This window comes from Branchiostoma lanceolatum, chromosome 12, assembly GCF_035083965.1.
Source record: "Branchiostoma lanceolatum isolate klBraLanc5 chromosome 12, klBraLanc5.hap2, whole genome shotgun sequence".
NCBI lineage: Eukaryota > Metazoa > Chordata > Leptocardii > Amphioxiformes > Branchiostomatidae > Branchiostoma > Branchiostoma lanceolatum.
Genome location: NC_089733.1, coordinates 9,897,753 through 9,924,145, shown reverse-complemented (window position 1 = coordinate 9,924,145; position 26,393 = coordinate 9,897,753). Strand labels below are relative to the sequence as shown.

Genomic DNA, 26,393 nt, shown 5'->3' with positions numbered 1-26,393 from the left:
AGACAGAAAGGCTAGCGACGTGCTGTAGGTTAATATCAACAGGGAGCAAAATATCAAATAGTTCTTTGACCATTTTCCAAGTATCATTAGAATCTAGTACGTCTTGGGAATATGTCGTTAACCAATAAACAAATACACAAACACTCGGGACCAAAAACGAGTGGCAAGAAGACAGAATACGTAACTTGTCTTTATTCATTCTTCGTCAATACGCTATACCGAGCAGTTGCATTCACGCCATTCTCTTTACTTCACTTGGATATGATGTTATTGGTATTTGTTCCTACTTAAACATGATACAAATCAATAACTGTACAATGTAAACTCGCTTGGTAAAGAAAATCAGGTAAGCCATTAAAGATAGTCATCAGCTGTACCTGTACTTCTCTACACAATGCCTATACAAGCGTGCCACAGCTATGCAGCCGTCAGGAGTCATTGTGATTCCGTAAGATTCTCCTCCCTGAATTGTAGCAATTTTCTGTTTGAACGTGCCGTCAGGTCCAAACACCTGCAGACGGCCGTCATCACGGTTCAATACAATGATGTTACCTGATTGGTCTAGTGCTATACCTGATGGACTTTGAAACTCTCCGTCATTTTGGCCTTGTTTGCCGAACGTGAACTTGTGGTTTCCCGTAAGGTCAAACGCAGACACTACATGTGCACTATTGTCTGTGACGTAGAACAAGTCACGTGACTCATCTACAGCTATGAACCATGGTTCTTGGAAAAGTCTCTTCCCAACTTCCCGGATGAGACTCCCGTCATGCTGCAGAAGGAGACAGGATTTTTGATATTTGTCCGCCACAATTATGCGACCATCCTCCAGAACAGCTACGCCGTATGGACATGTCATGCAGCTAGGTTTGAATGTGTTCAAAAGTTTGCCTTCCTGAGAGTAACACCTTATTCCGCAACTTCCACCCCATGACGTCACAAGAAACCTTCCATTTGAGTCCACATCAATATCGAATGATCCTTCACCTTCAACTGAGAAAGACTTTAAAAAGTGGCCCTTGTCTACATCAAATACCCAAACACGCTTGTTCCCCTGCCCCACTACTGCAATGTTGCCGTCCTTATCGACTACTACACCTACCGGCTTGTTCACTTTCCTCGCCCGTCCAATAGCTAACACTGGTGTGTTCCTACTCTGCACGGTAATGCCAACAGGGCTACCTGCCAAATGTTGCGATTTCACCGTGACCTCTAACACATATTTACCTATGTCATGTGGCATGTACGATATTTCCCACGTGCCTTCTCCTGTCTGTTCTAACTGTGACTGTACCAGCTTTCCTAGAGAGTCCTTTAAGTTGGCTGTGATGTCTTCACATCTTACGTGACACGGCTGTCCATTCTTGTCATTCGTGTTTAGAAGGCAAACGTTGTCAAAGCCTACTACAGCAGGCTTAACAACTACGGTGCACTTCGACACGTCTACCATACGCTTCGCCACTACACCGACTAGCTTGGTAAGTTGTTTCTCGAAGTCAGTAACGTTGGTGTTTTTCACGAAGTCGACCTCTCCAAGTCGTGGCGTCATGTCGGTCCGCTTGGCAAGTAGATCCTCTACTCTCTTCTGAACTTGACCTTCGACCTCCACGATGTGTACGTCACTTCCGTGTTCCACCGCTTGTTTGCAGAACTCGTATGCATTTTTCATTCCAGTCTCGTCAAACTCCAATTCCGATTTCTGTGTGTCCAAACTTTTGGTAATCTTCTGACAAGTTGTGTCGATTTGAGCCAGAGTTTCTGCCTCCTGTATTTTGACAATGTCGACAAGATGGCGGAAGTATGTTGTGGCTTCGTCGGTAGCCTTTTCCCTGGAAATCGGCAGCTTCGCCTTTTCCTTGTCAATCTCCTCCAAGGCTTCGTGGATTCCCTTAAGCCGCGGAGTAAGTTGCTCCATAAGACTTTCCAGACTTTCTTTCTTCGTTTGAGCTACAGGGGAAATTTCTACGGTGTTGTGATCCTTACCCGGCCGATGGTCGATCACCGTGCACGCCGTACAAATCAAGGTTTCACAACTTTTGCAGTAGAACGTCAGCTCTTGGTTTCTGTGTTTGCTGCAGTGTTTCTTGCGTCGAAACTTTTCCATGTCATTCTTTGTCTTCATAGCCTCTTGGGGGACAATCTTGTGGTCGTTTAGAGCAGGGATTCTGCAGTGCATCTTGGCACAAGACTCGCATAGTAGGACGGCACAATCCGCACACCACGACTTAACCCCATCTTGACCTCCCTCGCACACATGGCACGCCACACCCGGTTGTGCCCCTTTCTTCGCCGCCGCGAAATCTAGAAGGCTGTTGACGTAGAAATTGCCCCTGAGTCCGTCCACACCTTGGTCTGGTAGACTGACCTGTGTGCGGCAGGTTGGACACTCAAGCGGCTGTTGTTGCTTCGTGGTCCAACGCTGGAGACATTCCTTGCAAAACGTGTGCAGACATGGCAGGACCTTTGGATCCCGGAAATGCAGCATGCAGACTGGGCACGTCAGAAACTGCTCGTCAAAGTCGACAGATCCTTTAACCTTACCCGCCATAGTGTTAAACGTTCATTCAGAAGTAGTCAAGCCACAGTTCTCGCTGTTGTAGCCTCCTTTGCGATGAGTCTGTGAGTCGCCTCGCTTCCGTATAACATGAACCTTTCACAGCGATTACGTCATGAGGAGTTACGGGGCAGAGGTCACCAACGACGACCTCTGAACCCCAAAAACTTCTTACTATGACGCGGTAAACTTAATCGCTCTCTTGCTTTTTCATCGTGAAAGTTTACCTTTCTTCCCTGTAAAATTGCAAAACATTGCTATTCCGGTTTTGTCTCATGAAATAAGTCACGACTGGCTCTCGTTGAATTTTAGTTCTTTGCAAAAAAACTAATCTCCAAGCAGATGTTGGGAGGATACGAATTTCCTAGCTGTCCGTTTCTATGCTTGGAGATTATGAAAAACGGTTCAAAGCAAATTGAAAGTTTGAAGAGTATTAATTGATTCTTAATAACATCTATATATCCTATTTTGTTGCTTTCTTAAATCTATTCGTAAGTTCTTTGCGTCACTCGAAATAGCACATGCTGAAAGTGCCGAAATTTAAAGACAGACCCGACGGCATTTTTGTTCAACCCCACGAGAAAAGAACCAAAATGCGTCGAGTAGGTCTTGCCCTGGCGGTTCGAGCAGGGATTTCAGCCGCACAACAGGGTTTCTATATAGGATCATTCTTGTCCGATTTTCAAAGGAGCTATAGAGAGTGTAGGGGCTGTAGCCGAACAAAGGGCAAGTCACATGTCCGAACTGGTAAGTTCAAGATACACACCAGACAAAAAGAAAACATTTTTAAAAACCCTGTCAGGAATACATGACGTAGATAAGTGGGTTGATCATGATAATGAAACCAATCATATATAGTACCACAATATTTTTCACTTCACCTTATATTCATACATAATTTCACAGTTATTAATATATTTTCGAATAATAATTTTCTTTTTTTGGCGTTGTTATCTATTCACCTTTCACATCTCACGACAACATCATAATAAGATCCTCAGTAATAAGCTATTTCCATACAAATATGCAGACTTAACGAGATTCCATATGCTCCTGAAACCCAGCGGGCTAATTATAGAGCGCACCAATGCTGTGGGTATCAAGCTCTTCCCACGAAATCTTAAGCTTCTCAGCAGAGCATTAGAATTATACAAAATGCAAACAATCAGACAGACAGACTAACATGCACGCAATGATGACGTTGATCACAAGCATCCATACTAATAATAATAACTTTATCGCACAACAATTGTACAAGGTACAAAGCAAGGCATTCACTGGTACATAGATAACATTCTGTTGGGCTAATCCGTCTATCTTATACAATATGGTGTAGTAGTATGGGATGACAATGGGATTTTACAATCATTGGAGGAGTTTCTAACGTCTAGACATTCTTTGATATACTTCCCAATGTATACCATTCTAAAGGTAAACATGATATGTCTCATATGTACGTTCATTCTTTCGTTCGTTTGTTCGTTCGTTCAGACCCTCGTAGTCGGAAGTGGCACATGTGGTAGCCTTGCTTTTTCAGTAGCAGGGTATATTTTCAAGATGAGGGGTTGCTAGCCCTTCCCCATTCACGTGCTCGAGGCACCTCCTCATACACGTGCACGGAACCCCAATTTTACGTCCCTTCCGAAAGACGGGTGCAGCCTCAACCAATGTCCTACCCAGGATTGACCCGGGGTCTCCCAGTTAGCAAATATTGGAACCAGGAGCTCAACTGTGAGGCTGATACTAGTTGAGTTAAGTTCATGCAAACCGCGTCAGAACAGGTTTACGTTATAGCGAGGAAACCTCGTCGTAACCCCGTAATATTGGGTAAAATTATCACAACATCACATGCGCGGTATTCGCCATATGGTCGATCCTTCTTCATCATCAAAATACCAGATGCATAATAATGTGTACCTTACGGGCGCTACTAACGCAAGGTGTTCTAATGTCTGTGACTCTGTGGGGGTTCGTATACGTCGCGTATATTCATATAAAAATACATGTATTACAAATGAGGTGAAAATATATTTATATGTTGCAATTGTTACATGCATCTACCAATCGGTAATCTATCGCAGTTTCTTTTCTGTTCAATTGATTTCCAATGTAGCACTTAAAATCTTTGGTTACGGCAAAATTTCAAATTGTAAACTTAAAAGATGTGCACGTGGTGTTTTGACTAACTAGAAGAGAGAGAAGACAGTTAAGCTGTTGGATAGATAACGATCGTTCGGAAATTCATTGCCTTAATCTTTGGATTACAATTACAAATGGCGATCTGCCTTGTGGCTTGTCAGAGCATTTGGTGTTTACGATACGCACACATGTTTTAATTTTGAACAACCATAAGTAACCCAAAGTCCCACGAGCCTTCAAGTTACGGAACACTTTCGGACAGACGGCCCCGACAGTCGCCGCTTCTCCCGCCGGCGAACCGGGCGTGAAAAACACCGCACCGCCTTCGATTTTACCATAATCGGACTAAATTGGCGCAGGCGCGTCGTGAATAATTCATGATACGCACGGGCTTAGGCACCTGCGTGAGGGAGACATTATTAAAAGAGCCGTGTATCGAACCATGTAATAACCGGGAAAATATTTTGGCACCCGGCGAGGCGAAGCGTGGCTCCTGCGGCTTGAAAACGTGGCTTAATGCGCTCAGACGTCCGCGTGTTTCGCAGAGATAGCCGTTCCGCCGATACTCCGACTTATTTTCCACGCGCAGAGGACACTTTCGCTATCAGCGGTGTTCTCCGTCAATTAGAAATACCTTATCCGTTCTGAAAAGGGCTACACAATCTCATTCGGGCGGCGGGAGATGACAGGGAGGCGAGGCCGTTGGGGGTTCGCTAGTGGTCTGTCCGCGGGGCAAAGCCGGTGTTCTACCGACCAGATGGACAGGATGGGCCGGTGAAACCATGCCGCTTTCTCAGCTCCGAGGTCTCGGTCATTTCTGAGGGAGGCAGTGGCAGCGGAGTGACGGAGGGCGCGGAGGTAGGGCCCGGGCGAACGCCGTGCGCCAAGAGGCCGATGAACAAACAAGAGGATAATATGGCACCGATGACGAGGGTCTTGGGACTCGGCCTTCTCTGTGCCGCGATAGGAACAATCCCAGGTTAGTCCAACCTTTGTTCTACCCCAGTCTATCTGCCACTGTTTGTCTCCACGCTTACATATGGTAGAAATTCGACTCCTGGTCTTTGTTGTTCTGTCGTCCGATATGAAAGGGCAACGCCTTGATTTCGAAAAGGATGTTACATCGCCAGATATTTATGGTCGCGTTTTACGAAATTCACAGAAAAACATCTCCACAATCTTTTCATGGGTACACACACTCTCTACGACGAGCAGTGTCCTATACGACAAAGGTATTGGGAAGCGAAAATAGGCCAGAAATCTCAGTCCGTTGGTTGTACTTGAGGTAGAGAAGGGATCGTTCCGAATCTAATTTCATTTGCGCTAATCGCACACGGCTATAAAGTGACTTAACATCCCTCACCGATATCAAAGGTAACAACTAGAGACACCGCCTGAATATTCTGATGTTGGGCGTCGATTTTTATCTTTTGTGAAAGCTGTCCTGTGTACTTTGAACAAACGACAGAAAACATATAGGCCCTGAAAATATATCAATTTCCAATCAACGTGCAAAGGACGGGTAATATATGCAGTTTTACTCATTGCCAAATAATTATGAATAATCTCACGACAAAATAGTGCACTAGGCTAGACTTTGTCCTACTCAGAATATTTCAAATACAAACCGGAATATTGACGTTTTGAACAGAAGTTTTGATGGAAGAAAAACTACAATTGACTCGTGTTTTTTATTTTATTTTTCTATTTGTTTCCTTCCTACAGTTTGATAGATTATTAATTTTAGATATCTGAATATATTGGGATATTCAAACGACTACGATCGACCTCATAAAAATTGTTAGTAATAATCAAATTCTGATATTTTGCTGTGTTTGCTTCATATGACCCCTAGGGATATGACTACAATAATAGTGTCACGGGTATAAACATTAGCATAGACCACTGTAATATATTCAGAATAACGCTTGGCATGTTTTTGCTGTCGTACCATAGTTTTACATTGTAAAGCTGCTTTAATTACCGGTATGATTGAAATATGATGTATATTTTGATGTTTCCAAATCATCTATTTGATTTCTCTATAAACTTGATAGCGACGAATATTTTAAAAAATAGTGAAGCTTGGTGTTTCACAATTTCTTTTGCTTTGAATATTCGTCGTTTGAAGGATTGTTAACACTAGAAAGCGAGTTTGACGTTTGCAAAATAATTGCTTCTCATTTTCGTCTTATTGGACTATCAAAAATTGTCTTCACTTTAGTTGCATATCAATTCATAGTTCGTGGTTAAAAACCTGCTGTTCGACAAATCGTACTCAGTGTCACTGACGAAAAGTAGTGGATGCTACTTGAAACGTCTGAAAGTTTCCAAAATCATATCCAGTTGGGCTTTTGGGCGTAAATGCTTCTTTTTTTTCCTAGCGCCCCCCCCCCCATGTATGAAAAACAGATGTCTAACATCAACATTATCAGGACTAATGTAATTGACACAATTCCTCTCTTCGAAAGCTATTTTAGCACACATCAATCATTATACAAAGCATGTTGTCAAAGACACAATTTGTTTAGAAAACAAAAGGACATCCATACTCGCTCTTTGAATATTGTATTTTGTTCTTTGGGTTTACGTAAAAGCAAAAAAAAACAGCTCTAAGTAGTGTATCATTTGTATTAACAAATGTCTCCATGTTTGCGAAGCTAAAAGCCCAACATATGATACTACTCGACGTTTTAACGGTGTATATTTGGAAGGGAAGTTACGTTCGATCTTTTCACACAGATGGCAGACTTTGTTTTTTATGCTTACATGTAGGTTTTTCCCCTAGAGCTCCCCTGGGGCTAGGCGGTTAGTGGCTCTTTTGATGTATTCCATCTATACCAATTTTCTTAAAATAGAGCGTTACTCACTCGTGAGTCGACATCGATGATCCCAGAACTGGGCCGGTCTATCGCATTACGGGGTTTCACGTCAACCTTTAGAAATCCTGTTTAAATCAGTCTTTTAAAACATCTAAGCTTCAAACCAGGTTTACTAGATATACTGGTAAGCATTGAAATCAAACTAGGCTTATACAACTCAGGGTTTAAAAGTGCGCAAACATTGCCGAAAAGGAGAGTATTTTGACAAAGATAGGTTGACTGTTTTTGGTCTATTTATCGCTGTTTGAATAGAGTACTGGACAACCGTATGGGAGTGACGTGTTTTTTTTCATCATCTTTATTTTAATATCCACAGTATAATAAACATAAGTGTCAACCAGAGCTATTTTGTACATTTTCAAGTTTTTTCAAGGGAGCGACGTTTTATGACGTAACCTACAAAATGATTGACAGATGGAGCAGACTAGACGAACAAAAAAGAGGTGCATTCAGTACACTCAGAACCTTTTGTTCCTAACCCAATTTGCAACTAAATTGATGGGCAATAACTGTTAAACAGTTACGGCAAGGTTTACCAAAGAAAGAAAAAACAGATGGTGCGAAACAATAAAACTGCATTAGAAAGGCAGTGCTGTATTATCATATTCCATGTACGGAGCCTATTTTGCTTGCAGGCAATTATTCCATTATTGTCATCTGAATAGCAACCAATAGAATATCTTTTTTTTTCTATTAGTACAAATACCAAACATACCCCCCTCCCCCTACACCGCCGTGCCTGTGCCAGACGGTACACAGTCTCTAGCTGTTAACTCCGAATCCCCTGCGTGATCCCCCAAGTGAATTAACCTTTGAGTACCTGCTGATCGCAAATGGCATGGTATTAACGAGTTTTCCTAGGGGGAGGGGGGCAAGCTTTCATGTGTATATCTATAACACGCTGCAGTTTATGTACAGTTTGGTTCCGGAGTTGTTTTCAAAGCGAGCAAAGTAAGAACTACGTTGTAGGGTGGCACGTTAGATTCTTGTACATCGCTATCTACTGTTTAGATAAGAAAACATAGAGAATGTAGCGACAGCTGTGATAGTAACAACAAAGTTCCATACAGAGTACATGTGCGAGTGGGTGGATCTATCAACTGTAACTTGGATCATTACATCACAACTGAGGTAGCTTATCTAATGATTTTGTTGTACAAGGTAAGGAGTAGAGTTTCCTCCCCTACAATGACTGTGCCGGCCAGTGGTTATGTTTTCATTCTTTTATTGCTTTATTTTATATTTCATGTCCTTGAATATTCTTAGATGTCCTAGGGTTTAAATGGATATTACGAATATTGAACACAAAGCAGTCTCCCGATCATTTTTTATTAACTTTACTTGGTCGTCGGAATAAGATTGAGAAATTACCCCGAAAAAATGTAGGCCATTGGACATGCGCAGAAGCAGACCAACATGTGATTACCTGTCTCCGTCAAAGACGTGTGTGTGTGTGTGTGTGTTTGTTTGTATGTTTGTATGTGTGTGTGTGTGTGTGTGTGTGTGTGTGTGTTTGTTTGTATGTTTGTATGTGTGTGTGTGTGTGTGTGTGTGTGTGTGTGTGTTTGTATGTGTGTGTGTGTGTGTGTGTGTGTGTGTGTTTGTATGTTTGTATGTGTGTGTGTGTGTGTGTGTGTGTGTGTGTGTGTGTGTGTGTGTGTGTGTGTGTCCTAAGATTCGCAGCACTTATAGTAGAGGCTGAAGATGTTCAGCTCGTGTGAAGAAGTCGGTTTTGCAAGATTTCCTTATGTACAACACCCTAATCGATTCTGAATTGATAGAGAAGGTAAAAAAGTGAACTGTTTTAGCTCAATCATTAATTTGAAAAGTGCAAACGATATTTATTGTGTGATACCGATGAACTCGAACGATATACTTCATGTATGCAAAACCTGATATCATAAAGGTTATTATTATTTCATGTTGCCAGTAGTTCAATAGACCTCGGTATGATTAGGTAACTACTATCTTAATTGTTTTCGAAGATTTCTTTGCAGGACGAGAATGCCTTAAATCAGAAGAGAAATGTTCCAACCGTCTTACGAAGTAATCTGTTATGAATCCACATCTCTGTCGAAGTCTAATGGTAGAGGCGGGCGAAACGTACAGCAAACTGGGTCGACTTAGTGACTCTTGTTCCGTTTACATCCCGTCGGAGCCCCATTTCAATCACGTCTACTAAAAGCACTAATAACTGATGGCCCCCCAAATCTGAATCAGAAATGTGTCACACCGTGTCGTAAACTATCCTCTTTGCGTGGCAGGATGAATTGCCGGCGCCTATCTCTGACTTGCAGCTGCTTCAAAAAGGATTGCCTCGTTGCAAACTCTTAAATTCCCCCCAACAATATCTGTTACGTTTATTCCTCCGTCTACGCTTGAAGGGTCTTCTACAAGTGTGACGATTGGATTATGAATTCTTTATCGCTCTAGTTTTGCAACTGTTGAAGGAAAAAGGATTTAATCGAACTATTCACAAATCGGTACCGATATAGCAATGCGGGAGCATGCATAGAATAGTGGGCTGAATGCTAATGAGAACACTTGCTGTGTGAAGCATGAACGTAAAAATTATTTCATTTTTTCGTTAAACTACAGCGAAAAATTCTCTGGAAGCGGATAAAAGCCTGATGATAAAGCATATGGAAATTTTGACTCGTTATATGAATGGTATGGAATTAAGGTGTCATTTTTGCACATCTACAAAAATTACATATTGATTCCATGTGATCAAAAGATTATGCATAACGATTTTATCGATTTGAATATCTGTTTTTATACTATAACAACGGAAAAAAATCGTTTGTATGCTCATCTGTTTTCGAGGTTACCCGGGAAGAAAATCCTGTTGCTCGAGTTGAAGAAATCCCGTCCCATATAATGGCAAATAGGGTCTCTATTTTCAATTATTGTCTGATTGCAAATGGCATTTCATTTGCCCTTTGATTGTTGGTGATCTTCTTCTTTGTGGGACACTGGGCCGGGGATGGTCACAAAACGTCGATAGAAGACTCTAATTTCTTGTGGAAAATATCACAACATTTCAGCCGGTATTGCTTTTGAACCCATCGTTGTTTAGACTTACTTTAAAGGTGTTTCAAATTTGGTGACTGACAAAGAAACTACAGGAGACACGGGTAAACTGTTTTTCTTAGATTCACAAGAAGCAAACGACATATCGGTATGTCCCAAGCCTAATAGGCAATGAATGACATGTTGTATTGTATAATGAGCACCTATAAAACAGGTCATTGCATATTCTAGTGCTTTGAGCAATCTAGGTCGAGGATATAACGTAACTTAAGAATTCATCGATCTTCACATTTTATGTAAAATTATGATATGTTTTATGCAAGATTATAATTTGCTGTATCCATGTAATAACTTCACCATTATTCACATTACGTCCATCTCAGATACGTTTATGAAGGTTAGACATCCAGGTAAACAAAATATAAAGACAATTCAAACTCGGAATCAAATCTCCGAATTTCATCCAGTTGTAGAGTTTGAATTGTCTTTATATACGTCAATCTTAATTCATATGTCAATGATTGTCGAACGTAAAAAGTCTTTTCCCCGACAGAGAAGTATTTCTGCTATCCCGGCATAGTTTTATTCCCAAAGGTCACATTGCAATTCATAGCCAATTCAAACAGAATAATCTATAATGTTCCAGTCGGCTTCTTCAAACAAACGGTTTATTGATGACCTTTGACCTTTCAGCTCCTTATAAAGAGGCTGACCTTTCGCCATGTTTTTATCTCAACATCGTTGTCCGACCGTTCTGCAAAGTTCAGCTGTTCCATATATCTTTAAATCAATAAAAAAACTACCGTGGTTTGTAAAAAGTATCTGAAAATTCTATCCAGGAACGAGAGAGAAAAATCTTTACAGATCATGGAAATTCTACCATAATTACCGTCAATCCACTTCATTTGCATAGAAATTGGCTCATTTTATCATGATGACCGAGGTAATATCCACCATTGAACACAATTATTCTCTTTATGATTCCCATTTATTAAGCATGATATGAATGCAGGAAATGTACCAAATGTTCCGCAGTTTGAATTCCCTACATATAACTCATTACATTCTTGAAAACATCATTCCTTGCATGTTTTATGGAAAGAAAAACACAGCTTAATTTCTCTACTGACAGTCACCATTAATATGATTACATATTCAAGTAATATATTCCTGTCTAATGATAATAAATGTAGAATATAACGCCGCCATCTTGGAACTGTAAGTCGTCTGCCATTTCAATTTTACGTCAAATTACATGCAAGCACTTAACAGTGTCGAGTGCAAAAATGTAGGTTTTGTAAAAAAAATTACAAAAAATTACAAAAACTCAGATTGAAACAACATTAGCTGTTGATGAACTATGACTTTTTTTTTATATTTCTTTTTCATTGGTGGTTTATTATACTATGTTCCCGTCGTAAATTCCTCTCTAAAAAACGCGATTTTTTTTTTCATTTCAAAGTCTTTAGATGATTTTGGTTATTCAGAAGAACAGTAGGACAAATAACAATGGCAACAAATATATCGTGCTTTATCCACAGCCATGTCGACTCTGACGTGCCACAAAAATGATAGATAATCGAAATCTGGACGTTCTTTTGTTATAAATTGATCAATAGGTGTGAGAAAGCGGCCGGGGCGTTCTTGTTTTGTTCGCCTGTAAATCAAAGATACTGTAGCCCGTGTCGGACACCACGTAAGCATTGGTTAACAGTGGCAGCATTTCGCCATTAGGCGTCAGTGCGACACGACTAACGATTTTCTCTGACAGCCTACGTTGGGAAAACACGCTACATGAGCAATTACATCGATTACTTATCTGCGTTGAGTTTATGCACACGTTAAAATATGCGTATGAATGCACCAATCAGCTACAAGGACATTCAAAATTACTTAGTACAAGAAAAGATGGATACTCTACGAGAAAATGTACTAAAAGTTTGTTTGTTTGATTTGTTTGCACCTTTGTTTATGTATGAGAAGCTCAAATCGGCACGCAGGTCGCTTTTCATTGAGGTCATGAGGCAGGGGTCAGATGAAATATAACAGAGATACAAAGTCATTTAAGTCACCATACCAGTAAACTAATCCTTATCATAAACATGACTACATTACTTATGAAACATGGAAACTATCATGATTACATTCTGCAACGCAGTATTTTTCTTCATGCACTTTCAATAATATATCTGATGAATATCGGCAGATAGCAACATTTGCTTATTTCAAATGAAGAGATGATTTATCTGAATGTAATCATTTACGTATATCTAACTCACAAACACACACACACACACACACATAGCGCGCGCACGTCTATATGTATACAATGTACATTTATATCCTAAAATGAACAAGGAACTCCTTTTGCCTTTCCTGAAAATTATTTTCTTCCAATGTTTAGCACAATGTTAACCAACAGTACTTTTATAGTTGACTACTTAGAAATGAAGACACTCTAGATCCTTTTCATATTGATTTTTTTCCGTATAAACCTTCTTGTTTGGCACAACCATCAGTATGCTTGTACTCTCCCTTTATTCCCATTTTAATCCCTATTCAAGATAATCCACGTCTTTCGGGAGACTTTGAATAGGAGGCTGTCATGATGGTAATTGCTTAGTACTATTCTTAGGCAGACATTCGTGCTAGATAAGAGAGTATTATTAAACGCTCTAGATGCCTGAAAGGTCCATAATAGGTCGTGAGAGACGGATTACCGTGTGTGCCTTCTTTCTCCCTCAGTCTGCTGTTGGAATTAGATGATTTATGCTCCAACTGATGGAAGGATATCTATCTAACTCGACCTACTCCAGGAGCGTTCCGTACTGTGGTCTAAAAAGATTTCCTGAGGCCACCTTTGGGGTTTGTTCATTGCGTTAGACATGGAAAAATACGTTTTTTTTTAGTGCAGTTAATATACTTAAATACTGTATAGTATAACGTTATACATCAACCAAGAGCACACATTAAAGCTTTTGAATTATCACCTATCTTTTTTCTGAAATATTTTTGCTTCTTCTTTGAGTTGTAACATGTGATTACTGTTTTCACAATGATGAATAACATTCGTCATATGCATCGACGCGGTAACACTACATATATGGTAATGTCATCTTCAATACTTTGTAACCATAGCGACAGCATACTCAAGCCCTCATTAACATATCCCCCATTGGCTTATTTGAACTGGAACGGAGCTAAAGTGAAGACTTCGATTTTACACATTTTCTGTAGTTGGTGGGAAGTCATTTTTACATGTATGTGATCATGAAATACATGTAAATGTTATGTATGTTTTAAGTTAGGTATTTCGCGAGTCACATGTAGAACAAACCGTACCTTGTCTTACTACCGTTGCAGTGTAGATCAGTATTTTATCGATATTTAATGGAGAACGCCGTATCCAATAGATACAAAGCTGCCGTAACGGTCTATGAAGAATGCTGTTTTCATAGCCGGAAGAAACCCAATGACCTTATCATTATTTTTATGAGCTCTTGCGAAAGCCAGTTCAAGAAGAGCGGACAAATTCCAAGAAAATGTAACGTTTCTTCCCTGAGAACTTGAAGTACAGAGTGGCTTGCCATGTTCTTGGAAGATGAAGTGAGATTTGCCCAAATCGCCTGTGACAGCTGTGAGATTATCATCCTTAATGGCTTCTGTGCCGAACACAGCTGACGCTTCTACTGCCGAGGGATCAGTCGCAAATGTCAGGGGGATGAAGTGATCTAGGGACCGATCGTTACATATCGTTTCCGTAGGGTGATTTTAATTTGTGCTTCTTTCCCACTGTTAACTCCTCAGCTGATTTTGACCTAGTTGAAAATTGTTGGTTGTTTTCACTTTTGTGACTTTTTTTAATACAATTTTGGGGTAAGCCACAAAATCAATATGAATATACATCTATTAGTGTCATTGTGTTTTGGCAAGGTCCTAGCAGTATGCTTTGAATTAATATGATGCTCTGTAAACCCCTGGAACCTCCGGCGATAACTAACATTAACATTACTCCGTTGTATTCTATTCAAATGTTTATTCATTTATTTAAGTTAACCTTATTTTCTGCTATGTTCTAAAACAAACATGCTTGACATATCTAGAGTCATATCGCACTAGAAAATACTGAAGTAAATAATGACTATTGTAAATACTCATATTTTAGTCTCAACGTGTCGAAATCAAATCGTATTATATCCGCACGACAAGCAGATGATATGTTTATGTCCCGTCTCATTATCTAGATATGAATCGCCTAATATCAGGAGAGCAGACTACCTATTGTTAGCCATCTCTCGTATCCTAGCAACGCAGACGACTTTTACAAAGGCGATAACTCTCTGTCGATGACTTCGCTGGATCACGCCATTGAGAGGGGACTAGTACAATAGGCTTTGTTGATTGCCCATTTTTGTTCAATAGGGGCCAGGCGAAAGCAAAACTTCATCGCTTATCGTCACCGTAGTTTAAACGTAGATAATAAATGGATGTATCACATGCATGTTTTTGTAGATACTGTTCAATGTTACTTCTCTTTTGAGTTTAACTATTTTCCTAGTCGTTAGCTGTTTATTAAGTTTACATAAGAAACTATATGATTAGTAATGACAGTATGACCCACATATATTATGTATAACAAAAACTTTTTTAACAATGAAAACTGAGTGTGGCAAATTTTTCAAGTCATTTTTAAAAAAAAAGAAGAAAATTTGCATACGTACCTATAGAGTACGAATATGCTGTTTGATACCATGATATGGAAGGGTGTGTAATTGTTGCATACTGAATTCTTTGCACCTGGTTCACACCGTTTGAAAAAGTACACCTTCATGAGATCAAGTGCCAACACCTTGCACTCAATGTCGAGACTTCTCCCTGTGTTAAATGAGGCACGTAACTGTACTGGCGTGCTGCAATCACTCACCCACATCTCCACAAGCTCGGTTGTTGAGGTCTCAACTTACCAATATAAAGAGAACGTTCGCATTCACGTACAGCAGCAAAGTGATATTCGCTAAAAGTCTGCCCTGTCTGATACTCATTAATTATTAACGTCACGTTCTTTGTACCGCACAAACGTAATATTTCAGACCTGGTCTATTGGCAGAGAATTTTACCCGTCCGTGCAAATTACAGCCGGAAATCCCCACCATACATAGCGTCTTCAGGGTCAAGCATGGTAGCTGGATGTAATTACGAAGAAGATGAATGGACGAGCGCCGAGGTGTAATATATCTGGCTTGTGGAAAGTAGTTTGAGATCACAGGGCTTCTTCAGTTACGTGACCTTTGGGTCTCATCTTGACTTGGTAGTCCTTCGCAAAAACGAAGATGACTGTCAGTGTGTTGCTCATTCACGGGGGATGTGCCCTCATGTTTGCATGCAACAGAAACATGGTGGGGTTTGGGTCTCATCTACCCTTTGTGTTATTTGTACATATTCTTGTAAAATGCTCCGGCGCTTGAATAGGAAGCACTCTATAACGTAAACAAGTAGCAGATTAGTGATAATGCGTACCCTCACTGACGTCTTTCTGTGTAATGATGAGTGATAAGAATAGAGCAGGTTAACAGAATGAATATCACAGGGCCAATGTTTCAACATGTACATGATACAAATATAATCTAACATGGCGGCACATTCTCTATTGCCACCAAGGGGATGTCATCGAAACGCAAATAAATGCAGACTTGGTATAATAAACAAGAAACAGTGATCTGCTTGATATCTGTATATCTTATTAAAAATCGTATCTTTGTATAGAATAGATGAGGGTCAAATAACTCGCTTAATTGCGTAGTCGGATATCGTGGTTGATCGGCTGCAAATCATATGTTTTTGGCAAGAAAAACTGCGATCTCTGAAATTCAATTTTTTCCCGTCGGAAAACACAGAAATTGTAGTAAAATGAAGACAGTTTGTTTTTTATATGGCGTCATTTAAAAACGGTATCCCTGTTAATTCTTGTTGTGCCCAGGTGCTTTGGCGGCTTCAGGTTTGACAGCCCCAAATATGGTAGAAGCAACGGTTGGAGGGACAGTAACTCTGGAGGCCTCCTACGCCAGCACAGCTCAGCTGATTGCCCTGACATGGATGAAGGTATTACTGACCATCAAAATTGCATTTACTGCTCGGATTTGTTATCTATACCAAACAAAGAAACATTATATACAGTCTAATTTGTATAAGTAAGGATAACTACTATTTTCATATACAATTTCATAACTTAATTGCACCACTATACTTTCATATCTCACTGTATTCTCAGATGCGGAAAAAGTAGTTTATTTTATTTCATTCATAAACTATTATAGCTACAAAAGTTTTATTCAAAAAGACCCATTGATACACATGCACACCTGAAGTGTTCATAATCAAACTTCGACCTTAGAAAGAGATGTCTTACTATTGTTCTTCTTAGGGTGGCACGTGTATTGATACAATCTACTGTCAATTCCATGACGTCATTTCTAAATTACTTTTTCTTTATTTTTATTACCAGATTGACGCAGATGGAAATAACGAGAGGAAAACAACGGTTTATCTCTGGAACCCCGTGAAAGGAGAGGGCAATGCGATGGGTCCACTGTCGGGAAGAGCCGAGAAGGTCGGCCAAGCTTCGCTGCTCATCAAGGATGTCGAAGAGACGGACGGAGGAAAGTACTCCATCACAGTGATCGTGGAAAATGAGGGGCAAGAAGAGAGAACTATCAACCTTAAAGTACGAGGTGCGTACACAGCAATGAAAACAATGGCTCCGGGGTACAAATTACTCATTATCATATAGTTTTCATATAGTTGGAAAATCCGTACATTATTGTTATCCTGCTGTTGAGGGTAGACTGGCTGTATCAACACTTCTTGTTTTTCCTATCGCTACGTTGCTGTTTTCATATCTTGACGTCAAATGGTTACATCTCGATACCAGGGTTGATTGAATTAAACCACTGCCGTTGAAGAACCCCACCACACCTTCTCACAGACACTTGACACAAAAAAAGAATATATAGAATGACTAACTAATGTTATACACTGCTAGTATCAGAGTCACCTTTCCTTGATTAAAATGACATTTTTCCATGCTTACAAAAACTCCCAAACAGCTATCATTATTTTCTTACTTTAGTCACAGTTCCATAGTGCCTGCTGTTGCATTAGCAGATTCCCTTGCTTTACAGTTTCACCTTGGAAATAGAAGGGGTGTACGCAAATATCGTTCAAAGGAGACAGTTTCTTATCACAGAGGGAGGCAGCCAACGAAACAGAACCGACGATCACTCTGAAAGGCGTCTGCATTACCGACAAAATCGATCTTAGCCCTGCATACTTCAAATCGAATTAGTGGTTGCATTTAAGGACGATTCTATTCATGTCGAGCGTACTTCAATCTGCAATTTGCTGTCAGAAACGGCTGGGCTGACGTACAAAAATAGGCCAACTGAATAAAACGTTCTTCTGATGTTTCTGCCATAGTACGGTCTTCGAAAAATAAGTCAGAATAAAACATAAGCTTCATGTTAGTTGTCTTCAAAATGGCGTCTGTCAATGTATTCAAAAACAAAAAGAGCGGATGTAATATAGCCAACCACACAGAGCTATATTCAGGAGAAAAATACGTTATCTTGACAACGTTATCCTTACCAATCGAAAACATCAATTATTGAAAATAATACAGATAAAGATTATCATTATAAGACGCTGCTTGCAAACGGGCAGTATCAACACTAAATATGTGACAGAAAGTGTCTATAGATCCACTACTCACTATTGTGTTCCTGGGATAAAATTTAATATCTTTTTGCTGTTTCAGTTCCGCCCACTGTAGCAGTAGGACCACAAGACCCCTACCAGGCCATCTACAAAACAGACGTGTCTCTCAACTGCATTGTTGCCAATGCCAAACCGGAAATTACGTCACTATATTGGTTGAAGAACAGGAAGCCCGTAGACACAACAGCGAGCGGTCCCAGTGCCAAATACAAGGACGGAAACACCGTGTTCCCGTCCCTTGTCATCAGGAACATCAGCAAGGAGGATGCCGGGACATACACATGCGTCGCTGATCACGTGACGGGGCCAGTAGAAGACAGCATGGTCATGAAGGTTTCTTGTGAGTTTAAAGTTTTCTTTCAAGTGAAACTCGGATGAGGTAAAAGAAAAACAAACACTGGGTTACTTTGTCTGTTCTTTGCAAATTTGGGATTCAGTGATGTTCCTGTGGTGTCATAATTTCATTTTATTTTCACATAAAATATCAGGAGCTAAAATGCTAGAAAAAATGTATTATTCGAGATCCAGAAAACTGATAGAAGAAAAACAATGTTAACCGATATGATATTGACTTTGAATGTAAATATTTAATCTTGATCCCTAGCATATGATTAATAGCTATCAGCACATTTGATGATTATTTATTCATGACCACTATCAATATCGCATTCGGTTGTCCATAAAGAAAGAAAAAGACTCAAGTTTTTGTACTAAATGAAACAGCATGAACAACAACGCAAGAAACAGTACGTCTACACATTTTATGTCATTCGAGGAGACAGCAAAGGAACAGTGATTACATTTATGATTATACAAATTGCCTCTCAACAATTATTTTCTTGTATTGATTCACTCCTCTGATACTTTGATAAAGTATTATGAACTTGTGATAGTTTACGATATGCTTGTTGACGTTGTTTCAGATCCAGCTCAAATAGTCAACGTAACGTACCCCAAACGAGTCTATGTTGGTGACAAGGGGGTCAAGTTGTTCTGTGCTGCAGACGGAAACCCACATGCGGAAGTGACGTGGTCTAAGGAGGGGTCACTTCCGCTCATAGGAATGAAGGCCCTCCCTGGGTGAGACGGGTTACCATAATAAGCTGATTCAGGGTTTGAACTGCACATAGTTTTACGCAGCGTGATGTATTTTAAGTAATATTTGAAAATGGTTAAAAGTTGAAGGCCAATGGGACATTAAGAAAATACGTCTGAACAATATCAAGCATGGTAAGAAGTTATGGGTCATCATCTTTGACCTCAATCATGCGCAGTTCAAACCTTGATCCGACTTATAGGCATGGAAATCGTTCTTTTTCTTATTGTAATATCTTATTGTTATATAAAGTAATAGCCCACTGATATTTACATGTAAAACAGCAACACACTGATACATTGTATTCAGCCTATATACACCCTTATAACTGTTATATTCAGTTACATATAACAAACTTATATCTATGTTATATTCAGCAATAGCACCATGATATATATGTCATTGCAACAATAATAGTAGACTGAAATGTATGTTACATTCAACAATAACAAACTGTTATGTATGTTGTATTCAGCAATAACACCCTGATAATTCCTGTGGTGAGACGTAACGACAGCGGAGAGTACATCTGTACTGCGAGGAATGGTGTTGGCAGGACAGACTCCAAAAGGATACGCCTGAAACTTCTAGGTGCGTCTCACGGTGATGTATTTAATAGCACTCAAGGTTTATCAAATACCGGTAGAACTACATATCTAATAGCACCCAAGGTTTATCAAATACCGGTGGAACTTGAAGTTTAAGTATGTATATATATATGTGTGTGTGTGCGTGTGTGTGTGAGAGTGTGAGTGTGTTTATGTGTATATTTCTGTGTATGAGTGTGTGTGTGTGTGTGTGTGTGTATGTATGTGTGTGTGTGTGTATGTGCGTGTGTGTATGTGTGTGTGTGTGTGTGTGTGTGTGTGTGTGTGTGTGTATGTGTGTGTGTGTGTGTGTGTGTGTGTGTGTGTGTGCGCGCGCGCGCGTGTGTGTTCGTATGTGAGTAAAATGATGATTTACATTTTTATTTTCATAAAATGTAATGCTACACAAAAATTAGAAACTGTTTCTACCAAGTCATCAAATGTATTTTCTAAGCAATGCACTATGCTTTATGTTTTACATTTTATACCTTTGATATCAGGTATATCATACATGTTGTGAGTGAATGTATGATCGAAGCAGGAATATTTTGCTATCACAGTAAATACTTATAACCATTAAAAACCCGTCGACTTGCAAATTTAAAGCAACGCTGAATTCTAGACAGGCACCACATCATTCATTGTTGTCAAAGAAGCTGGGAAAGATAAAGATAGTTATTACATAGTGCCGTGAATGTGCACGCTTGGCTTAAGCAATTACATGACCGACACCCATTAAGGTGCGTATATTATTAAGCAGAGTCGCCCTTGAAAAGGACAAATTCGCAGCGCTGTGAGAGAGGGATTTAGATCTTTATTATGATAATCTGAAGATATTTTCTTTACGTCAGTTCAGAGAGCGGTGCTGTTTATCTAATAGCAGCTCTCCCTCCCCGTTCGTTTCAATCATGAATTGTAAAATCTATACGTTTATTGATGAAAGTGATTATGAAAGGTTTCTTAACAAGATTTAAAAGTGATCAGTGACCAAATTTGTGAGGTAGTTGGGTGTATAGATTTGTGGTTCATATACGTTGTAACCCATATATTGAATTTCTATTCAGTCGTATTTTTGCATACAAACAAATGGACGTCATACCGTGTAGAACGTAAAACGGATGGTCCCAAACTGCTTTTGGTGCTGCACATGTAGATAGGGGGCGCTGTTTTCGTTTCCTTCGCCATCCGTCAAAAACACGTGCACAATGGCGTCGAATTAGACGCCAATTATTTTCCACAAATGAGCCAATTTTCTCCAACTGGCAGACGGGCATGAATTAGGGCCATGCGGGAACGCAGGGAATTTTGAAATGATAGGAAATTATGGCGACATCTATGTGATCGGAATATAACCATCTCTCCGATCATGTCCATTGCACCACTTCTGGATTGCTGTTGGACAAATTTACAGAATTCGTAACTGTTCAATATTTTACATTTAGAGATTCGTGAAGGCCTAATAAGCGACTTTTGGTGATTTTAAGTATTTTTGTAAACCACTGGTATTTATAAGAAGATCTAGAAACTGGAAGAACTGCAATGGCCAGGTATCAACCATAAAAGATGCTGTTCATCATAATGTAACAAGGTGCCATAGCTTTATGATAATGATAGTGACTTCATTTTCAAACTCATGCGCAAGGGCTAATTGCAGGGTAGTAAACAGATGCACTAACGTTTGAAAATGTATGAAACTGTTCAGACTATAGAACTACTTTATCTGATGTTGCTGCAAACATCACTGAGGGGTTTGACTTCTTTGAAGGCAGCTGTTGATGAATACTCCCACGTTTTGAATTATATGTGGGTTTCGGGATTTTAATAGAAATGTGTGGGTTTTTTTTTAGTTTTGTATTGTTAGCGTTATAGATAATATTAACCCTTTGCTTCCACACTGCAAACACGATAGAGAATACACATGTACAGTGCGGGCACATTCTCTTCATTTTTGTAATAATTGTGCGTCAGTGATATTTTTTTTCTTGTTACAACTGTGACACACACAGAAGGGGGAGGCGGCCTGTCCACAGCTCTGATAGTCGGCGGCGTGGCTGTAGCGCTGCTGATTGTCGCATGTGTCGCTGTTGTGGCGGTGTGGGTGCGCAGGAAGAGGAGGAAGGACAGGGAGAGAGAGAACATGTCCATGTACTACAAGGCTGCCAAGGAGGAGTTTGAGTATCTCGCCAAGAAGCGGCTTGGGGGGAAACCGCCAGAGATCATGAAGAGGACAGGTTCTTAAACGTTTACGATATTATATTATATTATATTACATTACATTACATTACATTACATTACATTACATTACATTACATTACATTACATTATATTATATTATATTATGTTATATTATATTATATCGCGGAATTCAATTAGACGATTTGATACCGTGCTGTATCACTTTGTTTTAGCGAAAGAAAACGGGGGACAGTACCGACTTCAAGTCACCTTTGACCTATGGTTAGAGTCACGTGTTCGCGTGTCATGGTATCTTTAAAAAGAGACCGTTGAACATTCACATTTACACATTTGTTTTCCTTATCTTGTTATCATCTTATACAAATACAATAAGTATGTATGTACAATCATACATATCCTTTTTTCAAGACAATCCTAGACTCTGTACATGTGAGTCGTGTATTTGTTGTAACTAGTTGAGACCGGTTGAGACTAAACCAATTTAATCGGCACTCAGTGCGTAAGCAACAATGGTTGCCATAGATGCGGCGAAACAACCTGCCATGATAAAAGGATGTAACTATTAAATATAGCTACGTGGCCTGTAGGAGATATGAATGACGCCTACGCTAATAATAGTCTTACTGTGTAACTGTGCACAGGTGTTGGTTTAAAAAAGATGAGAAAATACACGGGCAAGCTCGATATCCTTATCCTACTGAGATACTATAAATCGTGAATACTTGATTTCTAGACTCTGAGCAGCTAAATTGTCTTGCAAGATTTCCAGTGTACGAAGTGTAGATTCTAATAACTAAGATCTTCGTGTGTTGTTCTTTTTTCAATGTAGGGAAAGAAGATGTGGTCGATGTTAAGGAGAGGAGTGACAAAGGTAACGATGAATCATGTATTCTTGTAACCTTAGCTATCGTTTAGGGATGTTAGATAGCTCTGGAATCACTATCTCAAATATTCGTACATAACATCGTCTCTCTCTATCTCTCTATCTCTCCCTCTCTCTCTCCCTCTCTCTCTCTCTCTCTCTCTCTCTCTCTCTCTCTCTCTCTCTCTCTCTCTCTCTGACTCTCTCTCAATATGTATTTGTGAGAAGACACATATCCACTCTACAACGTCATACAAGTCCTGCACCATAGTCTAAACATTTACTCTTTATTATATTTTTTTTAGATTATTGCAACAAGACAATACATGGTGCAGAGCTAGGTAGACAAGCTGAACACGTTTGTTCGTTTGTTTGAACCTTTGTTTACTCATGTTAAGCTCAAATCGGCACGCGTACGCAGGCGGCTTTTCCGATTGAGGTCATGAGGGCAGGGGTAAGGGTCAGATACAACATAACAGAGATACACAGTCATTTGAGTCCTAATAACTCTAATTTTGATTTACAATCATTCTCCATAACGTTAACGTTTTTTTCTTTTATTTCGGCAGGTCGAAAAAAGATGGTGCGCGCCATTTACAGTTACACTCCCCAGGATGAGGACGAATTGACCCTGAAAGTCGGTGACGTCATAGAGGTCATCCGAGGTGAAAATGGGGGCTGGTGGTTCGGCTATCTGAACGGGCAGCTGGGTTTGTTTCCGTCCAACTACGTGGAGGTCATTGACCCTGAAGGTAATGTCTCCTAGTATATTATACTCCAGTAAATGACGGCATTAATAAGGTCACCCACCTTTTGGAGTACGCATGCGTAGCGACATGTATTGCAGGGAATATGTCAAAGTTGCCCCCCCCCCCCCCCCCGAGACAAAACAAAACACGTCTGAACATTGTATTGCGAATCAAGACAAGACGAGAACTGCACAGGGGCCTTCGGCTTTGCCCTTGCGCACGCGTACTCGTGATGGTGAACGAGCTTATACGATTAGGAGAAATCGAGTATAATTCCCTTCTCTAACAAGTGTAATTATCTCATTCTGTTGTCATAATTTGACCGCATATCTCCCTAGTCCTTACACCTACCTAATAGGTAGGAGTATATTTTTCGGTGACAAGGAAAATCCCTCTGTAACCCTAAGCCTCAGTCGGGCATAACCCTGCTTCATTTCAAACATCGTAGGCATGAAAAGACATTATATTTATGTCGCGATGTCGTGCAAAAATGATATTGCAGCCCCATACCATATGTCAACATCTACAAAAATATACAGAATTTGCATTGTATGATGCATACCTTAGTAAGCCTTGTTGTTGTTAAAAAGGGAGTACAGAAGTGGTTGTCCTCTTCTTTCTTCATGGTACTATTTCCAAGCCCGGCCATACATTCAGATAGTGCGCTGCATTCTGAGATATGGCCTAGAGGGTACTTGAGGAGTTTGACGGAGTACCGATCGGTCTAATGCGTGCGGGGCTAATGGATATTTTATCGTATACTGTTAAGTAATATGCATTTCTTAATTCCTAAAACTTATATCTATTGGAAAATAGCACAACCTTTTGGAGTTTCGTGTTCCTTAACCTCGTCTCGAAGTCTTGTATTCTTTTTTCTCCTCAACAAACATGAAAATTCAGTTCCTTGAAGCTATTTTTTGTTACAAGTGTCACACGGGCATTAATTTTTTCTGCTTTATTTTCAGATCTCGTCGGCGAAAATCGCTTTAACGACGATAAGCAGCGAGAGCAGCGGGACATGTCTCGCAAGATCGCGGCCGAATTCAAATCTCGCGCGGCCGCCGATAAGAACTTCCCTCTACAAGTCGAGATCCACGACGAAGGAGGAACGATAACGAAGAAGTACGACAAGATAGGCATGGCGGCGACTCTGAAGTTAGAGGAAAAGAAGCACACGTTGGCTAAGCAAGTCGCGAAACACAGTGTATAGGTTATAGTGCAGTAGTTTAGTCATCCGCCATCTTGGCCGCAAAGCCCTGTGGGATAATGAACGAGCCATTTTGGATCCTGAACGAGTAAGTCTCAGAGAAACAATTTTAGCTCAAGTAAAAAAAAGGACCAATTAGATGACAACAATTGGATGCTTTTGTTAAACTTCACATACACGTCCAAGTTTTTGATGGACGTATGCAGAGATGTTTTCTTACGTTTAGATATGACAGGAATATTACATACTGTCCGTGTAGTGATACAGTAGTAGGTAAGATCGCAAGGACAATCGAAAACTCTTTCTAGAAGCCTCGATAGATACACTGGGCAATTATAGCCATTACGATCTAGTACTACACACACTTCGGTACTTGTGACGTACATTGTAGGTAGACAATGGTTGACTACGCGGCAGAAGGTTTGCCAATAGTTAACGCTGGCTGAGCCAGTATCTTACATACAGACAGCAACAATTTCTACACGAGTTAATGGTTGTATGTTGTAAAGTTGTGGGTTGAATTCTGGTATCAACTACCCAAGAAAGCAGCTTACGTAGACGGTGGCATACGTAAGGATAATATTTGTCTTTGACGTTCAATGATGATTTGGTGCCTGTGTTTACACGATAGAATCGTTATGTATAGCACTAATGTTTGTATTTCTGATCATCTGTTGTTGAGCAAGATTAGCGATGTGTTTTGTACCTAGTGCAAACAACTGAAGCTCACATTCAAGATATACTAAACAAGTTATGAATGAAAGATTTGAACGGACAAGATTTGTTTCTTATCCATAGAGAAAGCAATATTTTTGAATTATTTGGTCAGATGATATGAGCGAACCTGAGTTGTCAGTCAGTGATTTCGAACGTGCATGGGCACTTAGACTGAACCCTTCAGTCTCATTAAAATGCTACACTTGAAAACGTACTTTCATGACTAAATTGTGTTTCTACTAACATGGCCAATCATACGGAAGAATGCCCTCTTCTGATGCCGTCATTTTGAGCTACTGACGTCAAAGTGGCCGGTTGCTTTCGATGACCGTTACTAACTTGAATGCATTCAAACATGTGAACACTTTAATCAATTATTTATATTCCCTTGTTCACTGCTGTCTACCAAAGTGTTAGTGTTATTATGTACTTTGTTTTACGTTGCTATATCTTGTTTTGGCTAAAGGTATATGGAACATGTAAGTGCCACAACTATGACATCTTGTTGGGTTGAATTAGCAATGCTTAGAGGATTCACTGCAAAATGTTAGTGAAGAAAATTCAGTTCACAAACAGGTTGAAAGCGTTAGTTATAATATAT

At 39.9% G+C, this 26,393-nt stretch overlaps 2 protein-coding genes across 2 annotated transcripts; one reads left to right on the top strand and one right to left on the bottom strand.

Annotated features, from left to right (window-relative positions):
- Positions 1–338: 338 nt before the first annotated feature.
- LOC136446448 (tripartite motif-containing protein 2-like) lies at positions 339–2,678 on the bottom strand. Its single transcript, XM_066444818.1, has one exon. The coding sequence runs from the start codon at positions 2,546–2,548 to the stop codon at positions 368–370; it is 2,181 nt and encodes a 726-aa protein (XP_066300915.1). The 5' UTR covers positions 2,549–2,678; the 3' UTR covers positions 339–367.
- A 2,414-nt stretch (positions 2,679–5,092) lies between these two features.
- Positions 5,093–25,163, top strand: LOC136446020 (protein amalgam-like). The gene is made up of 10 exons (XM_066444288.1): positions 5,093–5,672; positions 16,586–16,707; positions 17,111–17,336; positions 18,419–18,718; positions 19,302–19,458; positions 19,950–20,065; positions 22,068–22,292; positions 23,087–23,128; positions 23,689–23,871; positions 24,834–25,163. Exons 1-10 carry the CDS (start codon positions 5,588–5,590, stop codon positions 25,076–25,078), a joined length of 1,701 nt encoding a protein of 566 aa, XP_066300385.1. The 5' UTR covers positions 5,093–5,587; the 3' UTR covers positions 25,079–25,163.
- Positions 25,164–26,393: the final 1,230 nt, after the last annotated feature.

Coding starts and splice junctions, on each gene's coding strand:
- LOC136446448 (XM_066444818.1), bottom strand. CDS start 2,548: ATGGCGGGTAAGGTTAAAGGATCTGTCGACTTTGACGAGCAGTTTCTG.
- LOC136446020 (XM_066444288.1), top strand. CDS start 5,588: ATGAACAAACAAGAGGATAATATGGCACCGATGACGAGGGTCTTGGGA. Junction 17,337..18,418: donor TATCAACCTTAAAGTACGAG/GTGCGTACACAG, acceptor TTGCTGTTTCAG/TTCCGCCCACTGTAGCAGTA. Junction 22,293..23,086: donor AGAGATCATGAAGAGGACAG/GTTCTTAAACGT, acceptor TTTTCAATGTAG/GGAAAGAAGATGTGGTCGAT.